At 34.0% G+C, this 26,783-nt stretch overlaps 1 protein-coding gene across 3 annotated transcripts in view; it reads right to left on the bottom strand.

The window, feature by feature from the left end:
* Positions 1-25,412, bottom strand: part of LOC149802571 (uncharacterized) — a 68,915-nt gene extending 43,503 nt beyond the window's left edge. For 2 of the 3 annotated variants that reach the window (XM_089951842.1, XM_089951843.1), the window contains exons 1-7: positions 25,323-25,412; positions 18,548-18,709; positions 15,913-16,036; positions 11,969-12,067; positions 7,255-7,320; positions 6,296-6,367; positions 961-1,052 (exon numbers count right to left, since the gene is read on the bottom strand). In XM_089951842.1, coding sequence (XP_089807968.1) covers positions 961-1,052; positions 6,296-6,367; positions 7,255-7,320; positions 11,969-12,067; positions 15,913-16,036; positions 18,548-18,651 — 557 coding nt within the window. In that variant the 5' untranslated portion in view covers positions 18,652-18,709; positions 25,323-25,412. The remainder of the gene's footprint in view (positions 1-960; positions 1,053-6,295; positions 6,368-7,254; positions 7,321-11,968; positions 12,068-15,912; positions 16,037-18,547; positions 18,710-25,322) is intronic. The other variant, XM_089951844.1, reaches the window with a different exon arrangement.
* Positions 25,413-26,783: the final 1,371 nt, after the last annotated feature.

Here is a 26,783-nt window from a genome sequence, read left to right as displayed (position 1 = left end):
TTTTGAGGAGGAGAAACATTCCCTGCCTGATGGCAATAAGTAGGAGTGTATGGCCATCTATAATCTGCCTGGCCATGGCTATTCTGTCATCTTTGGGAATTGCCTCTATTATATCCTAGGTAACAACTGGTCATTTCTTTGAATGATCCCAGAGTAGGATATCAGGATAAGTGAGCTTGCACTGATAATGTAGTAATAACTCTTGTGCTTCCTGTTTTCTGACCTCCTCAGTTCTATCCTGAATAGAAGGAGAGAGCCAAATAGGAGGGTGTGCAAGGGTGTGGCATGATGGGACTTTAGAGAAGAAGATGACATCTGGTCTAAGATCATGTTGCAGGAGGCTGTCAAGGTGTTAGCCATGGAGTGGCGAGAAGTCCTATTCATGACTTTGGTGACAGAGCTCAATAAATACCAGGCCTGATCATGTGCATCATAGTTCATTTATACCAGTGCGAGGCTAGCTGTCAAATCACCCAAGGAAACTATGGCTTTTCCATTGCTGGGGTCACAAATTTGTTTCCAAGAGACCCCCAGTGATTTCAACAACTTTTGTTGACTGAGGCAATGTTCTAAATGATGAACTATTGTCTTCATTGTCTATATCCTCAGAGACTTTGACCTTGTAGGTAGGGATGAAAGTAGGTGGAGGCAGACACCTGAATGGAGGCAGACACTTGGATGGAGGCAGACACTTTGATGGAGGCACAACATGATAGATTTCTTCTACATTTGCCTTAAAGCTGAATTCTGTCTATTGCATTATCATATTGGATGATTCATGTATTTCCATTTCAGACTTCAAACTTGCATACCTTTTAAGAAGCAAAGAAATGAAGAAAATTTACTAAATATGTATTATCAAGAAAGAAAATAATGTCATGATTTTTTTTAAAAAAAACGCATGTATAAATGTATAAATTTATGTAGCTAACTAAGATTTCAGGGTATATTTTTACTCACTCACAGATGGCTCTGATAGCTCCTGCATCTGCCATGAGTTGATGAAGAGGCTGATGTGTTGAAAGAATGTGCAGGCCATTCAGAACCTTACTCTGAGAAAAAATAAAAGACTCCATTTTGAAACTAATCTGCAAATTAATCTGTTTTTAATATACCAGTAATACAATCAACATAAGTATGGGTAAATCACTGCAGATTGCTGAAAGATAGCTGGGATCAATACCCAGAAGGTAATTCATAGAACCTTTATATTGTTTGTAAATTTATCAAACTGTAACAATAATTCTTTCAACAAACAGATTCATCTTTATGTTTGTGACTTTGTTTTAAATCTTTCTAGTTTTCCTTTAGATGATTCTCAAACCTCTGTCTTGAATAAAAGCTTATCCTTTAGTCCCTCCAGTAAGAAATAAACCTTGGTCAAGTTCACAAGGACTTAGAAACCTTTTCTTTACGTATTCCACTGAAACACATATTCCATGATTCAGACGAAATAGTTTGTCACTTCAGACAAATATGTACATGGACACCACCAAGTAACAATCAATATATTAAAGTTCTGTTGAATTGCTAAATTTCAAACAAAAAAGGAAATATTTCTTTAACTTCACAAAATAAAAAAGCAGTATATAAATATAAATGGTATATAAATATATTGTTATTAAAATTGGATAAGGATAGTTCTTAACAATCATGAACACCAATGAGTATTTGGACTGAAGTAACACTTGCCCAATCATAGCCAATAGTCTTATGATCAGATTACAGGTCACCTAGTTCCACAGTTGATTCGATTGATAGATCTGAGGTGCAAATTCAAAAAGCATTACTAAAGAAAGATTTAGAAACTATCATATTAGGTGATTTTAACAATGACTACATAAAAACCCCACCATTAACATGGATAAGTATCTTTGAAACTTACAACTTTACTCAATTAATTAACACCCGAACTAGAGTAACAGATAAAAGTGCTAATATCATTGATCATGTCTATACTAATAAACCTGAAAACATGAGTGAAATTAATGTGCCAGTGTATGTACTGAGTGACCACTACCCAGTCTGTATAACTGGACATGATCCGAAATCATCTAAAAATGGTCAACACATACAGGGACTTTAAACAGTTTGATGAGGAAATGTTCTTAAATGATTTAGTTTGTAAACCCTTCCAAACAGTCTGCAATATAAATGATGTCAACACTGCCTTAAACAAATGGTATCAGATGTTCCATGCAGCTTTAGATAAGCATGCCCCAATTTAGAAAACAAGGGTTAAACACCAAATTACACCCAAGTGGATTACCCTTGACATCAATGAGGCTAAGCACATAAGAGATAATTTCCACAAGAAAAAAAGACATGAAAAGGTATAGAAAGTGGAGGAATAAAACTAAGCACCTGATAGATAAGGCAAAAGAGAACTACTATAAACAGGCTATTGATGAAAGTAAGAGTACAAAGACATTGTGGAAGCATCTAAAAGAGCTGAACCCACCCAGGAACAGTTGTCTTCCCCCTAGACTTAAGCAAAATGAGGATATAGCAACATTTGTACAAGACATTGTGGAAATGTTCAACAATTTCTTCATAAGCATCTCCAGTAACAGTATTCAGAACCAGTCAACTCTATTATGCTCTTGGGTTTGCGATGGAATATAACAGGAGGTCATAATGCTGTCAACTGTGTAGACTACGCAGCCAATGTGGACTTACAAGGGGGGGCGCTCACCAGTTATTATGTACTTTTGAGAGAGTGACGTATGTAAGGTGAAGCTGTTTGCATTTAAAACAGGCACAATGGAGAGAATGGTGGCATACCTCTATGGTACATTAATTTATTCTTCATCTCCACATTTCAAATATTTTTTTTACAACAAATAAAGAAATTCTTGATTAGTTTCTGGGAGATTTCCCATATTTTCTCACTTTTGACAAAATTTTAGTGTTTGAAGCCAGGAATGTCCTCACTGATTATGGAACTATATATCACATGCAAGAAATCAGTTTTATAGCACCAGTTTGCTTCAACTTAATGGTATTAGAAGGTACCCAACCTCTTTATCACTGAGCTCTACATTTTTCAATAAAACATTAATTGATTAAAATTTAGTCTAAATGAAGTTACTGTTAAACATCTATTTTATTCATTACATTTTCTGTAGATTTAAAGGAGTTTTAGGGGGTTCAGTTAAACTCTTAAATCACTAAAACCAAATAAACCTTTCATGGGCAACAAAAAAAGTAATAAACTAGCACCTTCTCAAACTAAAACCCATATAGAAAATGTTCTGGATATGTTGTTGTATATACTTTTTTGTTTCTTATTTTGATGCGTCTAGTCTTTCAACAGAAATTATACATGTTAACACTAACACTGGATTTTTCATAATTACTTGATACCTCTCTGATAAAAATAAACATATAAAATTTTACTGTTATCTTTATTCGAAATCACAATAACAGAACTAAATGCCAATATGTTTCTTTTAAAATACAGAAAAAAGAAGTGGTTACCTGTTAAGTACAGATATCCTACACAAGATTAAGGGCTGTGTACAAAAATAAATACCATTTTGTTCACAGTTTCCTTTACAAAAGAGTATCATATTCAAAGTAATAAAGGTTTTAACTTTAACAGTTGGGAACAAAAGATCCTAAAGAACAAGTCATACAGGTCATGTAGGCAAGTGGTATCTACTATCTGAGCTCAAGGTATCATTTCTTTTTTAGAATGATTACATATACCTTTAAATGGTGATTTTTGATTTTTTTTGGCAACTCAATGATTAGGATCATAACAGTCCCTGGTAGTACATGTGACAAAATCACTGTTAAATTAGGTGGCTATGATCTGCTGAAAACTGGACTGAATGTCATGTGATGTCACAAATCTGTACTACCCGGGGCACTGGCAAGGATAAGACCCAAAAATCTACTTTTCTTCACCCAATTGCCTCACAGTGGGTTACCTCCCTTTGGAACGATAATGCCACTGGCACAAATGCCTTAAATTTGGTGGTAAAATGCCAGCTGGTGAAAACTGTACACTGTGATAACTGCACCACACTTAATTTATATTGCATTTTCCATGGTCTTTTCTCTTTGATGGTTTTAGTGCAGAATGTGAAGATTCTACCTGATACTAATGGAAGGAAAAGTCTGAAATTCTTCAGTTGGAGAGATGGGACATGGGACTGACATTATAATGTAGAATGTGGCAGATGTCTCAAATACAATACATGGTCTGGTTTTGTATCCCTCATTTTTGATTGAATTTAAGTTGGCAATTTGGAAAGGAAGGTAGAGGAGCCAGTCAGTATGATCATGTACTAATGATGGACATGATGGATTAAGGTTTAGATCACCCAAAGGGTCAAAACAGCCTCATGGCAGCAATATATTCAAAAAGGGTAATAACTCTGAAGAGCATACCTGACCCTGTTTATTAACCAACAAAACTGGTGTAATAGATAATTTTTATCTTAAAGTTTTGAGATGACAATTAAGATGCAGATCATTCACTAATCAGGAACGAACTGACTTTGGTGAAACTACCTTAGTACATATATTAAGTTTCAGAACAACAATATAAATACATGTATATAGTTTATTTCTCATCAATAACGGCACCTATATGATGATGTTGCTGACACTTTGAGCATCATGTTTTAAATGTGCACTCTGAAATTTTTCACGACAATAAGCCTGTCTGATACTTTTCTGGAGAATGAACGTCGTCACATTTAAAGCACTTGGTTTTTCAAAATCATAATATCAGGTTTGATGACTGTTGTGAGGATAAAAATGAAGACTGGGTCAAATGAAGGCTAAGTAAAATGAAGACTGGGTCAAATGAAGGCTGGGTCAAATGAAGGCTATGTCAAATGAAGGCTGGGTCAAATGAAGGCTATGTCAAATGAAGGCTGGGTCATCTCAATGCATCTGAATGAGAAGATTACATTTCCCTTCAACAAATACCCGATTAATGTCTAATCTGGTCCTGCTTTCATAAAACAACCCAACAAATACTCGATTAATGTCTAATCTGGTCCTGCTTTCATAAAACAACCCAACAAATACCCAATTAATGTCTAATCTGGTCCTGCTTTCATAAAACAACCCAACAAATACCCAATTAATGTCTAAACTGGTCCTGCTTTCATAAAACAACCCAACAAATACCTGATTAATGTCTAATCTGGTCCTGCTTTCATAAAACAACCCAAAAAATACCCGATTAATGTCTAATCTGGTACTGCTTTCATAAAACGACCCAATAAATACTCGATTAATGTCTAATCTGGTCCTGCTTTCATAAAACGACCCAATAAATACTCGATTAATGTCTAATCTGGTCCTGCTTTCATAAAACAACCCAACAAATACCTGATCAACTTCTAACTTGGTCCTGCTTTCATAAAACAACCCAACAAATACTGAATCAATTTCTAACTTGGTCCTGCTTTCATAAAACAACCCAACAAATACCCAATCAATTTCTAACTTGGTCCTGCTTCATAAAACAACCCAACAAATACCCAATCAATTTCTAACTTGGTCCTGCTTCATAAAACAACCCAACAAATACCCAATCAATTTCTAACTTGGTCCTGCTTTCATAAAACAACCCAACAAATACCTGATCAATTTCTAACTTGGTCCTGCTTTCATAAAACAACCCAACAAATACCCAATCAATTTCTAACTTGGTCCTGCTTTCATAAAACAACCCAACAAATACCCAATCAATTTCTAACTTGGTCCTGCTTTCATAAAACAACCCAACAAATACCTGATCAATTTCTAACTTGGTCCTGCTTTCATAAAACAACCCAACAAATACCCAATCAATTTCTAACTTGGTCCTGCTTTCATAAAACAACCCAACAAATACCTGTCTTTGATCAATTTCTAACTTGGTCCTGCTTTCATAAAACAAACCAACTTTGAAAACAATACTCTGATACAAATTTTGCATTCTGATAATCTGTCCACTGTGAATAATTTTGCTGCGCTAAACAAGCCAGTTATTTTGGCGGTTATCATTTAGTTACTGATCTTTAATTTGAAATTACACAGATCCTACAGAACATCTAAATTTTCATCTGTGTGTGGAAGAAAGTTGAAATGTTTTGTGAAAGTGGGGACAGGTCAGTTGTGCGTGTAAGAAAGTTGAAATGTTTTATGAAAGTGGGAACAGGTCAGTTGTGTGTGTAAGAAAGTTGAAATGTTTCATGAAAGTGAGAACAGGTCAGTTGTGTGTCTAAGAAAGTTGAAATGTTTCATGAAAGTTGGGAAAGGTCAGATGCCTTTCTGATAAAATACTGACAACTATGGCCTCCTGAGTAGCAGCTTGTCTGGCCAAGGCAATAAGGGTAAATATTCCACCCAGCTCTACAACCTAAAAATGCCAAAAAGATAAATAAATAAAAAATACAAAAATAAATAAATAAATAAATCAGGATTTGTCAGAATAAAAAATTATTTTGGGTGGTTGGGGTAAAAATATAATGAGTATATTCTGTAGTATCAGATGTATTCACAACTGTGATGGAAATGCATGAATTTATTAATTAATAACTGCTGTAACTGTATTTTGGATCAATTAGCAACTGTGATAAAAATTCATTAATTTATTAATTAATAACTGCTGTAAATGTACTTTGGATCAATTAGCAACTGTGATAAAAATGCATGAATTTATTAATTAATAACTGCTGTCATTGTATTTTGGATCGATCAGCAACTGTGATGAATATGCATGAATTTATTAATTAATAATTGCTGCAATTGTATTTAGATGAAAAATATTTCCATGCCTGTAATTTCTGTGATCAAAGATTATTTTGAAGGATGCTTATTCTTTACCAGCATACTGAGATATTCATACTAAATACAGAAAATTTATGTCTTAGGCTGACATCACAGATCTTGCCCCCACCCCTTTACGTTTATCTGCATTTAAGGAATAAAATCAGCACTTAATGGAAATTATTAATAAAATATTGATAGAAATATAAAACAAAATGAGATCTCTATAATTTTTAGTAATTTTTCTCTGTAATAATCATTTCAACCTGCTATAGTTCCAAATACTAACAATATTTTTAATAGAAAATAAAGCAGTAGAAGTTGGAAATGGAAAGAAATGGTCAGTTTAACAATGTAAATTTTGATTGCAAAAATATCTGTCCTTTTAAATTGTATGTCTGTTTATCTGCAGCTAAGGTCTAATATATATAAAGTGGAAAAATCCATACACAAAGTCGGTTGTTTGTCTTTACTCACGAATTTTATCTTGTTAGGGTCTCTGCATAATTCGACTAACCCTGAGGCTGCTTCAATCTGAAATGACTAAAAAAATATAAATTACCCAAAAATATTTATTTATAAGTCAATTACAACTGCCAACTGCACAGACCCAGGTCTGCCATCACATAATGCAACAGGAAATTTGGGTCTATGCAGCTTCTCTGGAGTAATCAGTAGAACAAACAACATACATCCAATCTGCTGGCACATTATGTAATGGCTGATCAGGGTCTGTTATTTGCAGCTGGAGTCTACTTATATGCAAGTAACTAATTTTAGATCATCATAAAACACATGAATAAACATATATATAAAATAATGCGAAAGACTGTAAGAATTGCTGATACTGTTTATTTTTTTTCTAAAATGCATCACCTAGATCAAATAAATATTTATTAGTGTGAAACATAAAAAAGATTCCCAAGTGGGCCTTATATCACTCATCTGGCTTACTTAACTTAATAGTTGACACTTTCATTAAGCTGGGTTATTTATCTTTATAAGAACTCAACTCAATATCATGTCAACTGTACAGTACTTGTTTTACTAATGTGTGAAAAAAGGTCCTTCCTAAGATATTGGCATAAAGTGTAGACCTCACTTGTAATTAAACTCACAAAACATACTGATCATACAAACCTATTTACTGTGTTCTATCAAAATAGTGAAGAACATACGTAGTTATTGTTGCTGTTTAGTTTGGATAAACATGAAATATTCTATTCTACATACAAAGGGAGAGGGTGCTTTTGAATAGCCATTCCCCAATATTGAAATGAGCAAGTGTTTCATTGGTATACTGTTGCCAGAGGTCATAGAAATTGAAAAGTGAGAATAACTGCCCTCTATATACTACTGCATCAAAGTGTAACAATGTTCTTACAACTTATTATTGTATATATAGTTGTGTGTAAACTTATTATTGTATATACAGTTGTATGTAAACTTATTATTGTATATATATAGTTGTATGTAAACTTATTATTGTATATATAGTTGTATGTAAACTTATTATTGTATATACACAGTTGTATGTAAACTTGTTATTGTATATATAGTTGTATGTAAACTTATTATTGTATATATATAGTTGTATGTAAACTTATTATTGTACATATATATATATATATATAGTTGTATGTAAACTTATTATTGTATATATAGTTGTATGTAACTTATTATTGTATATATATAGTTGCATGTAAACTTATTATTGTATATATATAGTTGTATGTAAACTTATTATTGAATATATATAGTTGTATGTAAACTACAGTGACTGATACCCAACACTTATTTCAAGATGTGCTCAAGCTTAACAATGTACCATATATACTCACTTATAAGTCAAGTCCAACTGCAGACCCAGATCTGCCATGATCCCATAACGCGAAGCCAGAATGAGATCTGGGTCCATGCAGTCTGTTTGGAGTAATCAGTAGGGCAAACAACATAGACCCTGATCTACAGATTCATTATGCTAAAGCAGATCAGTATCTTTGTTTGCAGTCTGACACAACTTCTAAGCGATTTTTTATGATATAAGTGAAATGTTGTTTGGAATAGTGGAGTTCAATTAAAGTTTGTTCTCCATTTGTTTAATTAATTATCATGAATGTTTTAATATAGTAACAGATTATTAACACTAAATTTTTGGGTTAATTTGTGACTGTACTAGTTGTTTCTACTTTTGTCAGTAATAAGGATTTGTGGATGTTATTTGAATTATGCATGGAGATTCTCTAGGAGATTAGTTGTTAACATTTGATTTATACATAGAGATTCTCTGGGATATTAGTTGTTAGCATTTGATTTATACATAGAGATTCTCTGGGAGATTAGTTGTTAACATTTGATTTATACATAGAGATTCTCTGGGAGATTAGTTGTTAACATTTGATTTATACATAGAGATTCTCTGGGAGATTAGTTGTTAACATTTGATTTATACATAGAGATTCTCTGGGAGATTAGTTGTTAACATTTGATTTATACACAGAGATTCTCTGGGAGATTAGTTGTTAACATTGAGTTATAGGCTGGTATCTCCTATTCCCACATTACTACTAAGAAAACATACTCCAAAAAAGTTTCTCAACACTCACTTTGTCATTTTATCCTAATCCAGTAGAACTGAATATATTATGCACTGGTTACACTGAATGATTTTCATCCCTGATCAACAAATCCATCAAAGTACTAGGTATTTCAATGTGAACTCAGATAATATAAGAGGAGCCCTAAAAAGACTGTCCTATTACCATGGCAATTGTGAAATAGTGTGACCATCTGTAGTATCATCATATTAAAATATAAAAAATATTTGGGAGTTGTGAACTAACACATTTAATTCAAATTTTCAAAATTATCAATTTAATTTTATGCCTCAGTTAGAGTGGATCCACTAAAAAAATGTGGCACAGTTGTAGTTAATCCCAACCCCATAAACTTAAATTGTATGCCCCGGTCTAGAAAGCACCTTTAATGAATTTGAAGGATGACAGAATTCATTAACTAGGCTTTATACCATAGATTTAAGAACCCCCAATAAATGGAAACCCATCAATGACACCCCTACAATGCTGCAATAGGATGTCCCTTTAAATAAAATATTCAGTCTCAAGAGCAGTAACAAGGTCAGCCAATCAGACTACAAGATTACCTAATAAATTTGCCTAAATCTTGCTCATGATAAAACTCATCCAACATTTTTTACAATATAAGACTTATTAACTGGATTGGTTTAAATTGATCAGAACAGTCACTAGAGTGCTGACAAGTTCAGCCAATCAGATGTATGATTACCTCATTAGTGTAAATGGTTCTCATTACTTCTTGATGATTTAAACCCACCTATGAAGTTTAATCAATTCCTATTTTAAAAAATAGCTATCAAAATTATATAGTCTGGCATCACTGGAAACAAGCTCTGCAAATCAGATGTAAGATCACATAGATTATTAGTATTGCAAGATAACCCTTGTAAATTCAAGTTGTTCAAATACATATTTCATGTTTTACTCTATTCTAATTTTATTGAACTTACAGAGTGAGTGTTGTAAGAGTTGAATTCTGTCAAATGAATTATTGTTTATTGTGCAAAATGAAGTTTGGTAATACTTGCCTCATGACAAGGTGGGTAGGGGAACATGCATAGAAAATCACTAAAAGTCTAAATCTGATGAATAACATACCTTTCAGAGCCATACTATACCTGTATGAGAAGGAGAATTTGATCTCGGTTGTTTCATTTGGTTGCTATATTTCCATGCTTTCTATGCTGACAGGTGTTAACTATATTCTGATGCCATGATGCTGTACATCATTTAGTTATAATAACTAATCCATCTTAGATTTAAAGGAGATTAATAACCAAATCTGACAATGTACTTGCATATACCTCTGATATTAACTTTTTATCAAAGGACTATTTTGCACCACATCACATATCACTACATCATGTATTACAACACATCAGTCTTTTGATCAGAGTTCTAGCTGAACCTATTAGAACCTTATCATTCCCCTGTATATATATGTATATATATACAGATACATATATATGTGTGTGTGTATATATATATATATATATATATATATATATATATATATATATATATATATATATAAATTGTCAGTTCCCACTTAAATATGCCTTATCTGGTGCATTGTCAGGAACTCTCACATAGTTTGGCATAGCTATCTGACATCCTGACAAATTTTAATTGGTTGATCAGGTATATTCCAAGTTTGATCAAAATCAGATCAAAAATATGGCCTCCAGAGTGGTAACATAGTCAGCAAATCTGATGCGGGATCATCTCATTAATATGCATGGATATTATTGACACTCATGATGTTTGAACTCATCTGAGACACTGATATGATAAACTTGCATTCCAAGTTTGATCAAAATATAGGATAAGAAACATGGCCTCAAATTGTTGCTGGATGGACATTGCACAATACATGATGGACACAGGACCTTACCATACGCTATCTCATCTGACCTTAAGGTGAGCTAGAAATAAAAATGTGACCTTACAATATGGATAACCCCATTCATATTCTGCAATTGACAAAGGCTTAGTTCAGTATGCAAGAACAGTTTTTAAGACAAACAGTTTAACAGTCATATTTTGTCAGGAATGCTGAAAATCAAACTTAACCTATGACATTTCTGATGCAAAGCCTGATACAAAAATTGTTTTCAATTCGTACAGTCCTTCAAAATCTATTTAGCTGAAACAAAATTCATAATGGACGGGGCATGATGTGATGGACATGAATAATGCAATATGCTTCCTTTACAGATTATGTTCAGGGACAAAAAAAGATGACCGACAAATTCCATCCTCTTCCATGCTAATCTAAGGGTTTGAAAGACCTTATTCTGTGCAATGAATATCAGTGCATATACATGTACATTACCACCATAACAAAATATATGGCCAGGCCACATTACAACCTTAACAAAATATACAGCCAGGCCACATTACAACCTTAACAAAATATATGGCCAGGCCACATTACAACCATAACAAAATATATGGCCAGGCAAGCTAACAGTTTAAAACTGCATAAAATGAGGTGTTTCAAGAGAAGGTGGTCTTCATATATATCATTCCTGTCTATTACATGAAGGTGGTTGTTACATGCAAGTGACCACTATAGAAAGCCTGAGACTTACTGGCATGGGTGACCTTGACTTTGTAACAAGTTCTGTGACTGGCCTGCACACATCGCAAACCCTCTCTGGTGTGTTTATGCCCAACTGAGGAAGTGGAATCTAATGCAAGAGAAAAATATAATGTTATCCTTTAACTTCAGGTTTCAAAAGAGTAACTATTAAGACTAGCCTTCATGGAATCATAATGTTTGTGAAATTTTAGTGTTGTTTATGCTCCAAAATTATTTCCTGACCATAAAGGTAAGGTTAAAAATATGCAGCAACAAAAACCTGAGGTTTCTGTCTATGCACAGTTTAAAACTGTTTATATAATCCAGAATCTGGGTATAAGAAATAAGTTAGAATAAGGTTCTGTGTTACCTTCAAATTATATTAAACAATAAAATAACATTTACTAGGAACAACAAAAATTTAAAGCAAATTAACTGAAAGGCAAGAGTGTCTCACAGCTAGTTGATCCATTAAACCTGAGACAGTGTGTACAATCTATAAAACTCAATCAGATAGTTGTACCTGACTTGGTATTTCACAGCTAGTTGATCTGTGAAACCTGATATAGTGTATACAATCTATAAAACTCAATCAGATAGTTGTACCTGACTTGATATCTCACAGCTAGTTGATCTTTTAAACATGAGACTCAATCAGATAGTTGTATCTGACTTGGTATCTCACAGCTAAATATGAGACAGTGTGTACAATCTATCAAACTCAATCATATATTTGTGCCTGACTTGGTATATCACAGCTAGCTGATCTTTTAAACATGAGACAATATGTACAATCTATAAAACTCAACCAAATAGTTGATCTTTTAAACATAAGACAGTGCGTAGTCTATAAAACTCAATCAGATAGTCATACCTGACTTGATATCTCACAGCTAGTTGATCTTTTAAACATGAGACTCAATCAGATAGTTGTACCTAACTTGATATCTCACAGCTAGTTGATCCATTAAACATGAGACAGTGTGTACAATCTATAAAACTCAATCAGATAGTTGTACTTGATTTGGTATCTCACAGCTAGTTGATCTGTTAAACCTGAGACAGTGTGTACAATATATAAAACTCAATCAAATAGTTGATCTTTTAAACATAAGACAGTGTGTACAGTCTATTAAACTCAATCGGATAGGCATACCTGACTTGGTATCTCACAGCTAGTTGATCTGTTAAACATGAGACAGTGTGTACAGTCTATTAAACTCAATCAGATAGTCATACATGACTTGGTATCTCACAGCTAGTTGATCTGTTAAACATGAGACAGTGTGTACAATCTATAAAACTGAGTCAGATAGTTGTACCTGACTTAGTATCTCACAGCTAGTTGACCTGTTAAACATGAGACAGTGGGTACAGTCTATTAAACTCAATCAGATAGTCATACCTGACTTAGTATCTCACAGCTAGTTGACCTGTTAAACATGAGACAGTATGTAAAATCTATTAAACTCAATCAAATATTTGTACCTGACTTAATATCTCACAGCTAGTTGATCTGTTAAACATGAGACAGTGTGTACAGTCTATTAAACTCAATCAGATAGTCATACCTGACTTAGTATCTCACAGCTAGTTGACCTGTTAAACATGAGACAGTATGTAAAATCTATTAAACTCAATCAAATATTTGTACCTGACTTAGTATCTCACAGCTAAACATGAGACAGTGTGTACAATCTATCAAATTCTGAGACAATCACCATTGATAGACCTGTCACTAAATATCAAGCATGGATAAATCAGGATCTGTAATAATTGCCTGAATACTTAAGAACACAGTACTGACCATGATCTGTCAGCATATTATTCAGTGACAGATCAGAGTCTATTGTGTTCACCTGAAAACATAAGAATAAAGGATCTCACTAAATGAAGGTCAAACAGATCAGATTAAATGGGTTTGCCTGAATAGATAAGAACACAGAATCAACACAGATCTGTCACTGAATGAAGGTCAAACAGATCATATTAAATGGGTTTGCCTGAATAATAATAACACAGAATCAACACAGATCTGTCAATGAATGAAGGTCAAACAGATCAGGTTAATTAGGTTTGCCTGAATATATATGAACACAGAATCAACACAGATCTGTCAATGAATGAAGGTCAAACAGATCAGGTTAATTGGGTTTGCCTGAATATATAAGAACACAGAATCAACACAGGTCTTTCACTGAACGAAGGTCAAACAGATCAGGTTGTGCTAGTCCAAGTAGAAAAAAATGCAGTATGAATGCAGATTTGTCAGCACAGTATGCTATGAAAGATCTGAGTATATCATAACCATGATGGTTGCAATTAGATAGGTATTATATACATATGGATATATGCAGTATTCATCATCAAATGTCCTCCACATACTAATGGTACTTTATTATAAAAAAAGAACAGAAAGAAATATCTGCCAATAGCAACAGTTATCTGGATTATTGCCTGAATAATAAGATAATATTATTCAGGCAATAATCCAGATAATTGTTAGCTTGCCTGGCCGTATATTTTGTTACTGATACCTATAGCATTGGTTATTTGGATTTGTTTTCCATCCATGCCATACTGATACCATTAGCATTGGTTATTTGGATTTGTTCTCCATCCATGTCATACTGATGCCATTAGCATTTGTTATTTGGATTTGTTCTCCATCCATGCCATAGTGATACCGTTAGCATTGGTTATTTAGATTTGTTCTCCATCCATGTCATACTGATACTGTTAGCAGTGGTTATTTGGTTTATTTGGATTTGTTCTCCATCCACACCATAATGATATCGTTAGCATTAGTTATTTGGATTTGTTCTCCATCCATGTCATAATGATATCGTTAGCATTGGTTATTTGGATTTGTTCTCCATCCATGTCATACTGATACTGTTAGGAGTGGTTATTTGGTTTATTTGGATTTGTTCTCCATCCATGCCATGATGATACTGTTAGCATTGGTTATTTGGATTTGTTCTCCATCCATGCCATGATGATACCATTAGCATTGGTTATTTGGATTTGTTCTCCATCCATGCCTTAATGATACCATTAGCATTGGTTATTTGGATTTGTTCTCCATCCATGCCTTAATGATACCATTAGCATTGGTTATTTGGATTTGTTCTCCATCCATGCCTTAATGATACCATTAGCATTGGTTATTTGGATTTGTTCTCCATCCATGCCATACTAATACTATTAGCATTGGTTATTTGGATTTGTTCTCCATCCATGCCATACTAATACTATTAGCATTGGTTATTTGGATTTGTTCTCCATCCATGCCATAATGATACTATTAGCATTGGTTATTTGGATTTGTTCTCCATCCATGCCATAATGATACTATTAGCATTGATTATTTGGATTTGTTCTCCATCCATGCCATACTAATACTATTAGCATTGGTTATTTGGATTTGTTCTCCATCCATGCCATAATGATACTATTAGCATTGGTTATTTGGATTTGTTCTCCATCCATGCCATAATGATACTATTAGCATTGGTTATTTGGATTTGTTCTCCATCCATGCCATACTAATACTATTAGCATTGGTTATTTGGATTTGTTCTCCATCCATGCCATAATGATACTATTAGCATTGGTTATTTGGATTTGTTCTCCATCCATGCCATAATGATACTATTAGCATTGGTTATTTGGATTTGTTCTCCATCCATGCCATACTAATACTATTAGCATTGGTTATTTGGATTTGTTCTCCATCCATGCCATACTAATACTATTAGCATTGGTTATTTGGACAAGAGTTTCCAAGATTTTGCCATGATCTAGAAAATGGTAATGTCATGTGAAGTTAACTGATTTTTACATTTTTTTATATTTTTAGACAACAATCTGCAAATTCCATATAAAAATAGAAATTATGGATAACAAACACTTTGCCATTAATTATTTGTTTTGGACGTCTGGATTTAGTACCTTTTCTGAGCAGCATTTGTTACAGCGGACATTCCCACACTGTCGGCAGTGATGTTTCCTGCGTAGCTGGTTGAATTTGTTCTTACAGATTCCACATGCACTAACTTCCTCATCTGCAATCCACCTGATGATTCAATTAATAATAATAATAATAATAACAATAATAATAAAAATAATAATGATAATACAAAGAAGAAGTCTGTCAAACAGGTCCCTGTAACTTCCCAGTTTTGACCTCCTCACAGATGTTTGAGCCTCTTGGGTGCATTATAAGGTTAGGACTAAGGTAGGGGCAAATGTCAGTTTTGTATGTGCATTTGCTTTTTCATGCCCAGCACTTGTAAATAATCACATGGTTATAGGATGCTGATTTTGAGAGTTTCCGGGCTTTAACCCCGGTGGGTAAGTACTTTGGCTGATAAGGCAGCACCATGCAGTCAATGTCAGTTGCATGTACATCTACAATTGTTTTCTTCATGAAAGTTTATCAGTGGTTATTGGGTGGGAATCTTAGTACTGGGTAGTTTCCAGGCTGTTATAAACTCAAAATTAATCATGCAAGCAAGGTTTACTTTATTTTGATAGGTAACAAAAAGTCCAAGTATTGTACACTGGGTGGTATGCTAAACCGAGGGAACCCACAAAACTGTATCTTAAGTTATATAATTTTGTCCTTTTTACTCCAAACACTGTACATATAAATTTGCCCTTTCATGCCCATTAAGTGCAATTCATTGTCTACATGGTAAAAGGGTGGTGATGTCAATATCTTCTGCTAACATTCAGGGACTATGTGCCTTATGGGTAGGGAAAAGATACAGTTCATGACCCAAGGGTCTTAGTCTGATATGTGTTGACACAGTACCATTGATTACACATGCAAATTCTCAGACAAATAAAATTTATATAAATTCATGCCAACCCCCTATAAACTGCCATCATGGAGTAAAACAAAAATTCCCATGACCCAAGTTTCATGTCTAGCTAATAATTAATGTTGTGGAAGTTCAAGGACATTAAACATACATGCATGACCAAGTGCATGGACTACTTACTGTATATTACAATATCCTTAGGAGTCTATGAAAGTTACTGGAATAATAATAATACATGTAATAATAATAATAATAATAATGCTGATAATTTTTAAATAATTCCAGAGGATGTTCTTATTCCTGCTTCTATCATCCTCATAAAACTGGTACTGTTGATTTTTCTTTACTCGAGATCTTCTATATGTATTATCTGTCACATTGTCAAGAATGGTCAAGTAACATCAATTGACATATGTATGCATGTACACATTACATCCACATACAAAATAGTATTTAAGATAAGAAGACAAATACCACAATTTATGCTGGCACTGGAGCATTAAATGTTGCTAACACTGACCTACTTTATTATTCTGAGTATATACTTAATAAGATAGGTGTTAAATCATTTTTAACATAGCAGTCATATGAGAACAACAAAAAGAAGCTTCATTTTCTCTTTGTAGTCAGATGTCTTGTAGATATTTCCATTTACCTCCAGATCAAATTAAGAATATAATCAAATTACCATAAATGGAAAATCATATAATGAATTGAGGACATATTTCAAACCTTTCAGTGAAATTCACCTTAAAGATAGGAGCTTTGATTTCAAAGAATGCTGTCTCACTAAATTAAGGCACAAGGATGTATATCCAGGAATATATAGATCTGCATAAACTTTAAAAGACAAGAAGCTATGTCCTGCCCAGAAACTTAGATAAACTACAGTTGCATATTAAGAGGTATAAATGAGAACTTTGATAAACTTAGTGTTACACATTAGGAAGTATGAGTGAGAACTTTGATACACTTGTGTTATACATTAGGAAGTGTGAGTGAGAACTTCGATAAACTAGTGTTATACATTAGGAAGTATGAGTGAGAACTTTGATAAACTTAGTGTCACACATTAGGAAGTATGAGTGAGAACTTCGATAAACTAGTGTTACACATTAAGAAGTATGAGTGAGAACCTTGATAAACTTAGTGTTACACATTAAGAAGTATAAGTGAGAACTTTGATAAATTAGTGTTATACATTAGGAAGTATGAGTGAGAACTTCAATAAACTAGTGTTACACATTAGGAAGTATGAGTGAGAACTTTGATAAACTAGTGTAACACATTAGGAAATATGAGTGAGAACTTTGATAAACTAGGGTTACACATTAGGAAGTATGAGTGAGAACTTTAATAAACTTACACATTAGGAACTATGAGTGAGAACTTTGATAAACTAGTGTTACACATTAGGAAGTATGAGTGAGAACTTTGATAAACTAGTGTTACTCATTAGGAAGTATCAACACACCAAGTGACATGACTCTATGGGCAATACTGTACTTGAGAAACTGAACATGTAAAAACTTGAACACTCAGCCTTTTCAGAGATTAATCTAAGGAATGGATGAATGTATGGATATACATGCAGATAGATTAACATGCACATGGACAGCAAAGTCATCATTATGTTGAGCATTGCGAGCTCAATAAAACTGATTGTTGCACATGCTCCGACCTATAGGTATCAGAAAAGTGATCAATATCTCTCTCTTTTCTATCATGCAGATCAGCCACAAAAATGTACATTTACCTACCTTGGCTTTGTCAGTATAAAGTTGGGAGCCTCATACACATTTAAAGTCCCCTCTACTCTGGCTGGATACACTGGCCCATCCTCTAGAAAGATTCTATCCCCCATGATAAATCAGCACATCAGCAACACACAAAAATTAAGATGTCCTGATAACGTACATTATCTGCAATGGATATATATATATATATATATATATATATATATATATATATATATATATATATATATATATATATATATATATATATAAGCACAATATTTACAAGATAAGGAGTCTTCAGACAACAAATACTGTTAAAAACTCGACAACTGATCTACTGCTACAACAAAAAAATGTACAAGGTTTCAAGGATTGAGTACATACAGGATTCATACAAATAGTAGTAGTGAACATGTGTAAAACATTATAGGTGAGTACATGATAACAATACTGCTGTAAAAAGTAGTAGTACTGAATTTTAAAAAAAATCGTACAATGATTGTTTCTCTAGATGTTGACTAAGAAGCTTTTTAAAATATTGGCATGTGTCAGATGACTTTATATAAGGTGGTATGGAATTCCATTGTTTGGTTCCAGAAAAAAGCAAAACTCTTCTTATAATACTCTGAATTTGGTTTAGGTAAATATAACTAGTTGTTTGAGATGGATCTTAGTTCATACACACGTACATTTTTAAGAAATTTTAAATTACATTTAAGATAATCAGAAGTGCAAAACCATGTAAGGATTTATAGACTAGTAAGCCCTTCTGAAACTGAATTCTCTGCTGAAATGGAATCCACTTTAGGGTTTTAAAAAGTTTTGTTGATGGTGTATCTAAATCAGTATCAAGAATAACGCTAGCTGCTCTTTTTTGAAATTTCAGTAATATTTCCTGATTTTCTATACCACTATTACCCCAGATAGAACAACAATATTCTAGGTGTGGCATGATATATGCATTGTAGAATATCTTTCTCTGTTCTTGAGGGAGACAAGATTTTATTATGTTCAAGAGATAAAGCAGTGAATTAACTTTTTTAATAACCTTATCAGCTTGTATTTTCCAGCACAAGATTTGGTCTATCATAATGCCAAGTAGTTTTTTATTTTCAGACTGTTGTATATCCAATCCTTTTATCATTACTTTGAAATAATTTTTCTCAGCTTTTACTCTTGCTCAACTACCTATGATCATGGCTTTTGATTTGGCTGCATTTTTCTTCATACCACTGAGTTCACACCAGTTATTCATTTTTACCAAATCTTTTTTTAATTTAGTGTTAATCTCATGTCTTGTTGATCCAATATTATATAATGTTGTATCATCTGTGAACATGTTGGTGGTGGATAGCTCAATATGATATGGTAAATCATTGATGTACAGCAGAAAGAGTAATGGCTCAAGAACTGATCCTTGTGGAACACCCGACTTTATCAGTTTCTTATCTGAAAGTGTATTTAAAATAGAATCTTGTTGTTGTCTACCTTCAAGATAAATTCAAAACCAAGTTAAGCTTTCATGGTTAACTTGATATATGCTGAGTTTTTCCAGCAGGAGTTTGTGATTTACAAGGTCAAAAGCCTTCGAAAGGTCAATAAACAGTGTGCCTACAAGGTTGCCTTGATCTATTGCTGTTAACCAATCATCTACCATTCTAATTATTTTAATCTGACATGAATGTCTTTCACAGAAGCCTGATTGTCATGAATGTATCAAATTAAATGAATCTGGGTAGTTTCTAAATTCATTACAAACATGTCCTTCTAATATCTTTGAAAGTGATGATAAAACTGATAAAGGTCTATAGTTATTAATATCAGAAAGATCTCCCTTCTTATGTATTGGAGTTACTTTGGCATTTAAGCCTGTTTAGAAACATACCTGTGCAAATACTTAGATAGAAAATACATGTACCCTATATGTAAGTGAAGGTGCAATCACTTGAAATGAGAGTTTTAGGAATTTAGCACTTGTATTATCTAGACCTGTTGCTATTGTGACATCAAGTTGGTCTAATTCAATTAAAATGAATTCAAAGCTTATTTTAGGAATTAAAGCACTCTTTTTTGCTTAGTTTTTAAGAAATATGTTCATTTAATTCATCACTGGAGAATCTTCAAAGATTTGTGAAATCCTTAAGTTTTTCATTTATATTCACAAAGTAAATGATTAAGTGCATTTGTAATTTCAAGAGGTTCTTCCTTAACATCACCATTTGCATCACTAATACATGTAAATGGCAGGTCATTGACAGATCTGCCTCTCAAGTCACTGAAGATTTTCCAGGGTTTTATAGGATACATTTTTGTAATACAATCTGATATTTCAGTAGAATGATCAGTTTTCTTTGCCTTTTGAATCAATGACTTGATTGTTTCTCCATAATCTGTAACTGTCTGTATCTTTTAATTTATTAAATCTATCCCTTATCTTAATAGCATTCAGTATATCACATGTAATCCAGTCTGGTTGTTTTTGTTGGTTGACTCTCTTGAAATTAATTGGAGCATGAGTGCTCAGGGTGTCAGTAATCATATCTATCCAGAGGTCAAGAGCATCTGATGGGTCATCAAAACATTCAATTACTGACCAAGGGATATCTTTCAGTTCTTTAAGGAATATTTGTGAATTTAATCTTTTCAGTTCTTGATACTTGATATATTTGTGATGATAAAGTTTCCTTTTTTGACTTAATTTTTCTGTACAGCATATAGGATAATGATCACTTATGGAATATTGGGGAATTGCAACTTCTATAACATTGTCAGCATTGTTAGTATAAATATGATCAATTAGTGTTTCAGATACCTCTGTTATTCTAGTGGGTACATGAACTAACTGTTGATAATTCAGAGAATTCCTGGTTTTAATCCAGCTTTGATTGGTATCATAAAGCAAATTTTAAATAAAGTCACTTACTAAATAGACTTCTTTGTTTTTTATATGCAGAGTTTCAAGCTGGTTTTGAAATGTATTAAACCGAGCATTGTCAGTGTTCAGTGGTCTATATACACAGCCCAATACAAATGGTTTTTGGACATTATGTCTCATTTCTAGCCAGATTATTTCCATACCAATTTCCTCAAGATCATATCGACATCTGAAAGAAATGCCATCCTTAATGTAAATGAGAAGTCCACCATTCTTTTGGACAAGTCTGTCTTCTCTTTGAAAACTGTAGTTAGGAATTTTAAGTTCATCATCATGAAAAAGTTCATGTAAGAAGGTTTCACTGAAAGCAAAACTATCAATTACTGAATTATTTCCTGAAAGAAGTAATTTGCTTTCACCAAGATAATGAATGTTAGATGGCAAATTTTGAGACCTTTTTCCTTAAGCCACTGAATTTAAGAGAATTCAGAATTTTGATGGTTTTGAGATAAATGATATGGAATATATTAATATTTTCACTGTCAATATATGAACCATGATATTCCTCTACATTTTCTTTTATACATTGTCCTAAATCACGACTATCGACTGTTTCTTCAGAAGATTTTTATTGACTCTTGAAACATTAGCACATTCAACAGTTATGTCAATAGCAGTTGCAACATTATGGTCACATTGATTGATGGAGGCACTTAATGGGATTGCACCAGAGGTAATTCCATGGATATCATCATTCAGTGGGGTATCTGTACTTTGTTTTCTGTCATCACAGGGAGAATTCCATGGACATCAACACTCAGTGTGGCTTCAGCAGTTTATTTTCTGTCATCACAGGGAGAATTCCATGGACATCATCACTCAGTGGGGTATCTGTACTTTGTTTTCTGTAATCACAGGGAGAATTCCATGGACATCGTCACTCAGTGTGGTAACAGCAGTTTGTTTTCTGTCATCACAGGGAGAATTCCATGGACATCATCACTCAGTGTGGTAACAGCAGTTTGTTTTCTGTCATCACAGGGAGAATTCCATGGACATCATCACTCAGTGGGGTATCTGTACTTTGTTTTCTGTCATCACAGGGAGAATTCCATGGACATCATCACTCAGTGGGGTATCTGTACTTTGTTTTCTGTCATCACAGGGAGAATTCCATGGACATCATCACTCAGTGGGGTATCTGTACTTTGTTTTCTGTCATCACAGGGAGAATTCCATGGACATCATCACTCAGTGGGGTATCTGTACTTTGTTTTCTGTCATCACAGGGAGAATTCCATGGACATCATCACTCAGTGGGGTATCTGTACTTTGTTTTCTGTAATCACAGGGAGAATTCCATGGACATCGTCACTCAGTGTGGTAACAGCAGTTTGTTTTCTGTCATCACAGGGAGAATTCCATGGACATCATCACTCAGTGTGGTAACAGCAGTTTGTTTTCTGTCATCACAGGGAGAATTCCATGGACACCATCACTCAGTGGGGTATCTGTACTTTGTTTTCTGTCATCACAGGGAGAATTCCATGGACATCATCACTCAGTGGGGTATCTGTACTTTGTTTTCTGTAATCACAGGGAGAATTCCATGGACATCGTCACTCAGTGTGGTAACAGCAGTTTGTTTTCTGTCATCACAGGGAGAATTCCATGGACATCATCACTCAGTGTGGTAACAGCAGTTTGTTTTCTGTCATCACAGGGAGAATTCCATGGACATCATCACTCAGTGGGGTATCTGTACTTTGTTTTCTGTAATCACAGGGAGAATTCCATGGACATCGTCACTCAGTGTGGTAACAGCAGTTTGTTTTCTGTCATCACAGGGAGAATTCCATGGACATCATCACTCAGTGTGGTAACAGCAGTTTGTTTTCTGTCATCACAGGGAGAATTCCATGGACACCATCACTCAGTGGGGTATCTGTACTTTGTTTTCTGTCATCACAGGGAGAATTCCATGGACATCATCACTCAGTGGGGTATCTGTACTTTGTTTTCTGTCATCACAGGGAGAATTCCATGGACATCATCACTCAGTGGGGTATCTGTACTTTGTTTTCTGTCATCACAGGGAGAATTCCATGGACATCATCACTCAGTGGGGTATCTGTACTTTGTTTTCTGTAATCACAGGGAGAATTCCATGGACATCGTCACTCAGTGTGGTAACAGCAGTTTGTTTTCTGTCATCACAGGGAGAATTCCATGGACATCATCACTCAGTGGGGTATCTGTACTTTGTTTTCTGTCATCACAGGGAGAATTCCATGGACATCATCACTCAGTGGGGTATCTGTACTTTGTTTTCTGTCATCACAGGGAGAATTCCATGGACATCATCACTCAGTGGGGTATCTGTACTTTGTTTTCTGTCATCACAGGGAGAATTACATTTAGATGATCTTATAGGATGTTTTCAAGGTTCTGGAAAAATGCATTTGTTTGTTAAACTTTTGGTCCCATCTTCACTGCCATTTTCCTAAAACTGCATACTTGGGTGAAACATTTCACAGTGTTTTGCCGTATACCTATATTGTAAACACTATTTTACTTTTGTGTCTGCATGATTGCACATTATACCTTCGTTCAAAACAGTCGAAACATCTCCCTGATTTCTGATGATGGTTAAAATTGTTCTACTGATTACATGTACAGAACTATATCTGCAGCCACATATTGTTGTTTCTTTTCAAAATATTTTATTGCCATAATTACAACACATGGGCATGGAAAACAAGTTCTCACAACTTAGCAACTGCCCTCCTCCAAAATTACAAGTAGGTACATGAAAAGTGGCAAGGACTAACAGTACATGTATATACTTATGCGTTGATCAGAAATACAGTTCACTGATATAAATGAATATAAAAAATTTCATTTTTGTTGAAAAAATAATACAAAGTAAATGTATACCGGTAACAACTAATTTAAAAAAGAGAAAAGTGTAGAATTGGGGGTCGGAGGCTTATAAAGGGGCTCTGTGGCAGGTATGGAGGAGATATCATGCCAGTAGGCAATTTGTCTCAAATGATTATTGAATCTTTTAGTATCTTTAAAACAAGTCTGGAAGATTTCAAAGATGCTAGTGTTTAGGTCATTTGATAGCTCTGCTGATCCAGACGACAAGACATTAGTACTAACAGGGATGAATAAATGGTTTAAGCAATGCATTAATCTCAGTCTTGGTAATGTTTGGGGTGTAGGGTCAGAGTCCATGCTTTAAGATAAATGTTCAATGTACATCACTTGGTACATGACCTGCCATGGTGTCAATACCGCTAATTAGGTTTTAACAGTCATGCTATTGCAAACTATTGATTAAATTTGATTTTAATGATATATATATATATATATATATATATATATATATATATATATATATATATATATATGCACACACACATCTTTGTAATATATGCTACTATCCATAAACAAACAAAAAATTATGGTGATGGATAATACTAAAATTAGGAACTTTTTCGCAGGAGCATGCCCTCTTCTCTTTCTTGCTCTCATCACCCGGAGTTTACTGCTACTGCGTCCATTTTACTTCAAAAGAGGCGGCGACGAACCTGTATTGTGCTGAACACTTCCTATCAATCACGAATGACCTGCACCACTCAGTGTAATAAAACTATTCATTGTCATCAAATACTAAGCAGAAAAATGTGTCTTTTTCATTCGTACTTTCTGTATCGTTATCGATAAAGTAGCTAGCCATTACACACGGAAAGGCAGTACTTTGGCAGGAATTGACACCATGGCAGGCCATGTACCAAGTAATGTACATTGAACATTTATCTTAAAGCATTTCAAAGAAAATAGTATTATTGGCCAACATGCTTGGTCATAAGGGTAATGATGATGATAAATGACAAAATTCAATAAATATTTTACCTTGCTCATTGCATATATCACTGAAGGCGAAGTCCATCAAGCTACTCCCTATCTTGAAACTGTATCTAGTTGTAAAGAACTTTATCAGGGGCCACATCACGTATGCTTAAGGGCAGTAACGCAGCCGGTAGTACTAGAGCTATGACAACACTTTCTGTGTGTGAGTTAATTCCCATATAATATACATATACGTCTAATTTTTCGTTATTTTTCAAAATGTTTTTACAAATCATACTTTGTCTAACAGTAATAAAACTAACCATCGAAAGTTATACAGAACAAATCATTGTGAATCCAATATAGAAATGATCGCTAGTTCTATTTTGAGAAAGTCTTCTTTTGCTATGTACCATACTACATATTACCAGGTTCACAACAATACATCCCCACTCAAAAAAATGTTAAAGTTATTATTTCATTTTGAGTAATAAATTTATAGATTTGTAAGAAGAAAAAAAAGAAAGAATGTTTTGTTTACCATTTAAAAAAAACGTTTAGAATTTAAATACAAAGGGTAACTATTCCAATTCTTTAGTGATATAAATGTCCCATTGGATTGTTTTTACATCCAGTAAGCCGCAGTGGGGTGATTTATACAATCAGTCTCAATACACAGTTGGTGGTTTTGTTTAAAAATACAAGAGAAAAATGTAAAGTTCAAGTGTTAGACAAACTCAATTACCACATTGCATATCTCATCAGTTTAAAACCTACACTAAATTACGCGTATGAGACGATCCCACTCAGTTACCACATTGCATATCTCATCAATTTAAAACCTACGCTAACTTACGTTTAGGACGGTCCCAGTCAATTACCACATTGCATATCTCATCAATTTAAAACCTACCACCAAATTACGCTTATGACGATTCCACTCAATTGCCACATTGCATATCTCATCAGTTTAAAACATACCACTCGCGAGTCTTTGAGGTTTCGTACGAACTCTTTTACGATTTGTGTCAGGGAGGATGATTATCATTTACACGCCACCTTCATCGTTTCGTCTGTCTAAAGAAAACTTTTTAAAAAATAACATCATCCACCTTTTTTTCTTTATAACAGTATTCAACATGAAAAACAAAATAAAACAAAACGAACAACAACACAAAGTGCTTCGCCACAGCTTGCTGATGAAAAAATGGATATTCACCCCACCCCACCCATCTACCCAAAATCAGTTTTAGATTAGGTGGAAGTGGATCGTTAGGACATGCAATTATGCGTTCACTTTCAAAATGTGATCCCAATGCAGAAGCTAAACAGATAATACCAAGAGAAAAGAATGATGCATCTCAAAAGACAATCCCAAACAGAAAAGATAGTTGTATCACACTCTAAGAAAATGAAAACCCACAAGAACCCACCGCCCATCTTCAAGACAGAGAGGTACTGCCGCTAGAAGAAAGGCAGTGGCGTGGTAGTAGGTGTACAGCAGATAGGGCTACGTGCATTATG

The sequence above is a fragment of the Sinohyriopsis cumingii genome, chromosome 3, assembly GCF_028554795.1.
Source record: "Sinohyriopsis cumingii isolate HCF-2022 chromosome 3, ASM2855479v2, whole genome shotgun sequence".
Classification (NCBI taxonomy): Eukaryota; Metazoa; Mollusca; class Bivalvia; order Unionida; family Unionidae; genus Sinohyriopsis; species Sinohyriopsis cumingii.
This window is presented reverse-complemented; position numbering and strand designations above follow the sequence as displayed.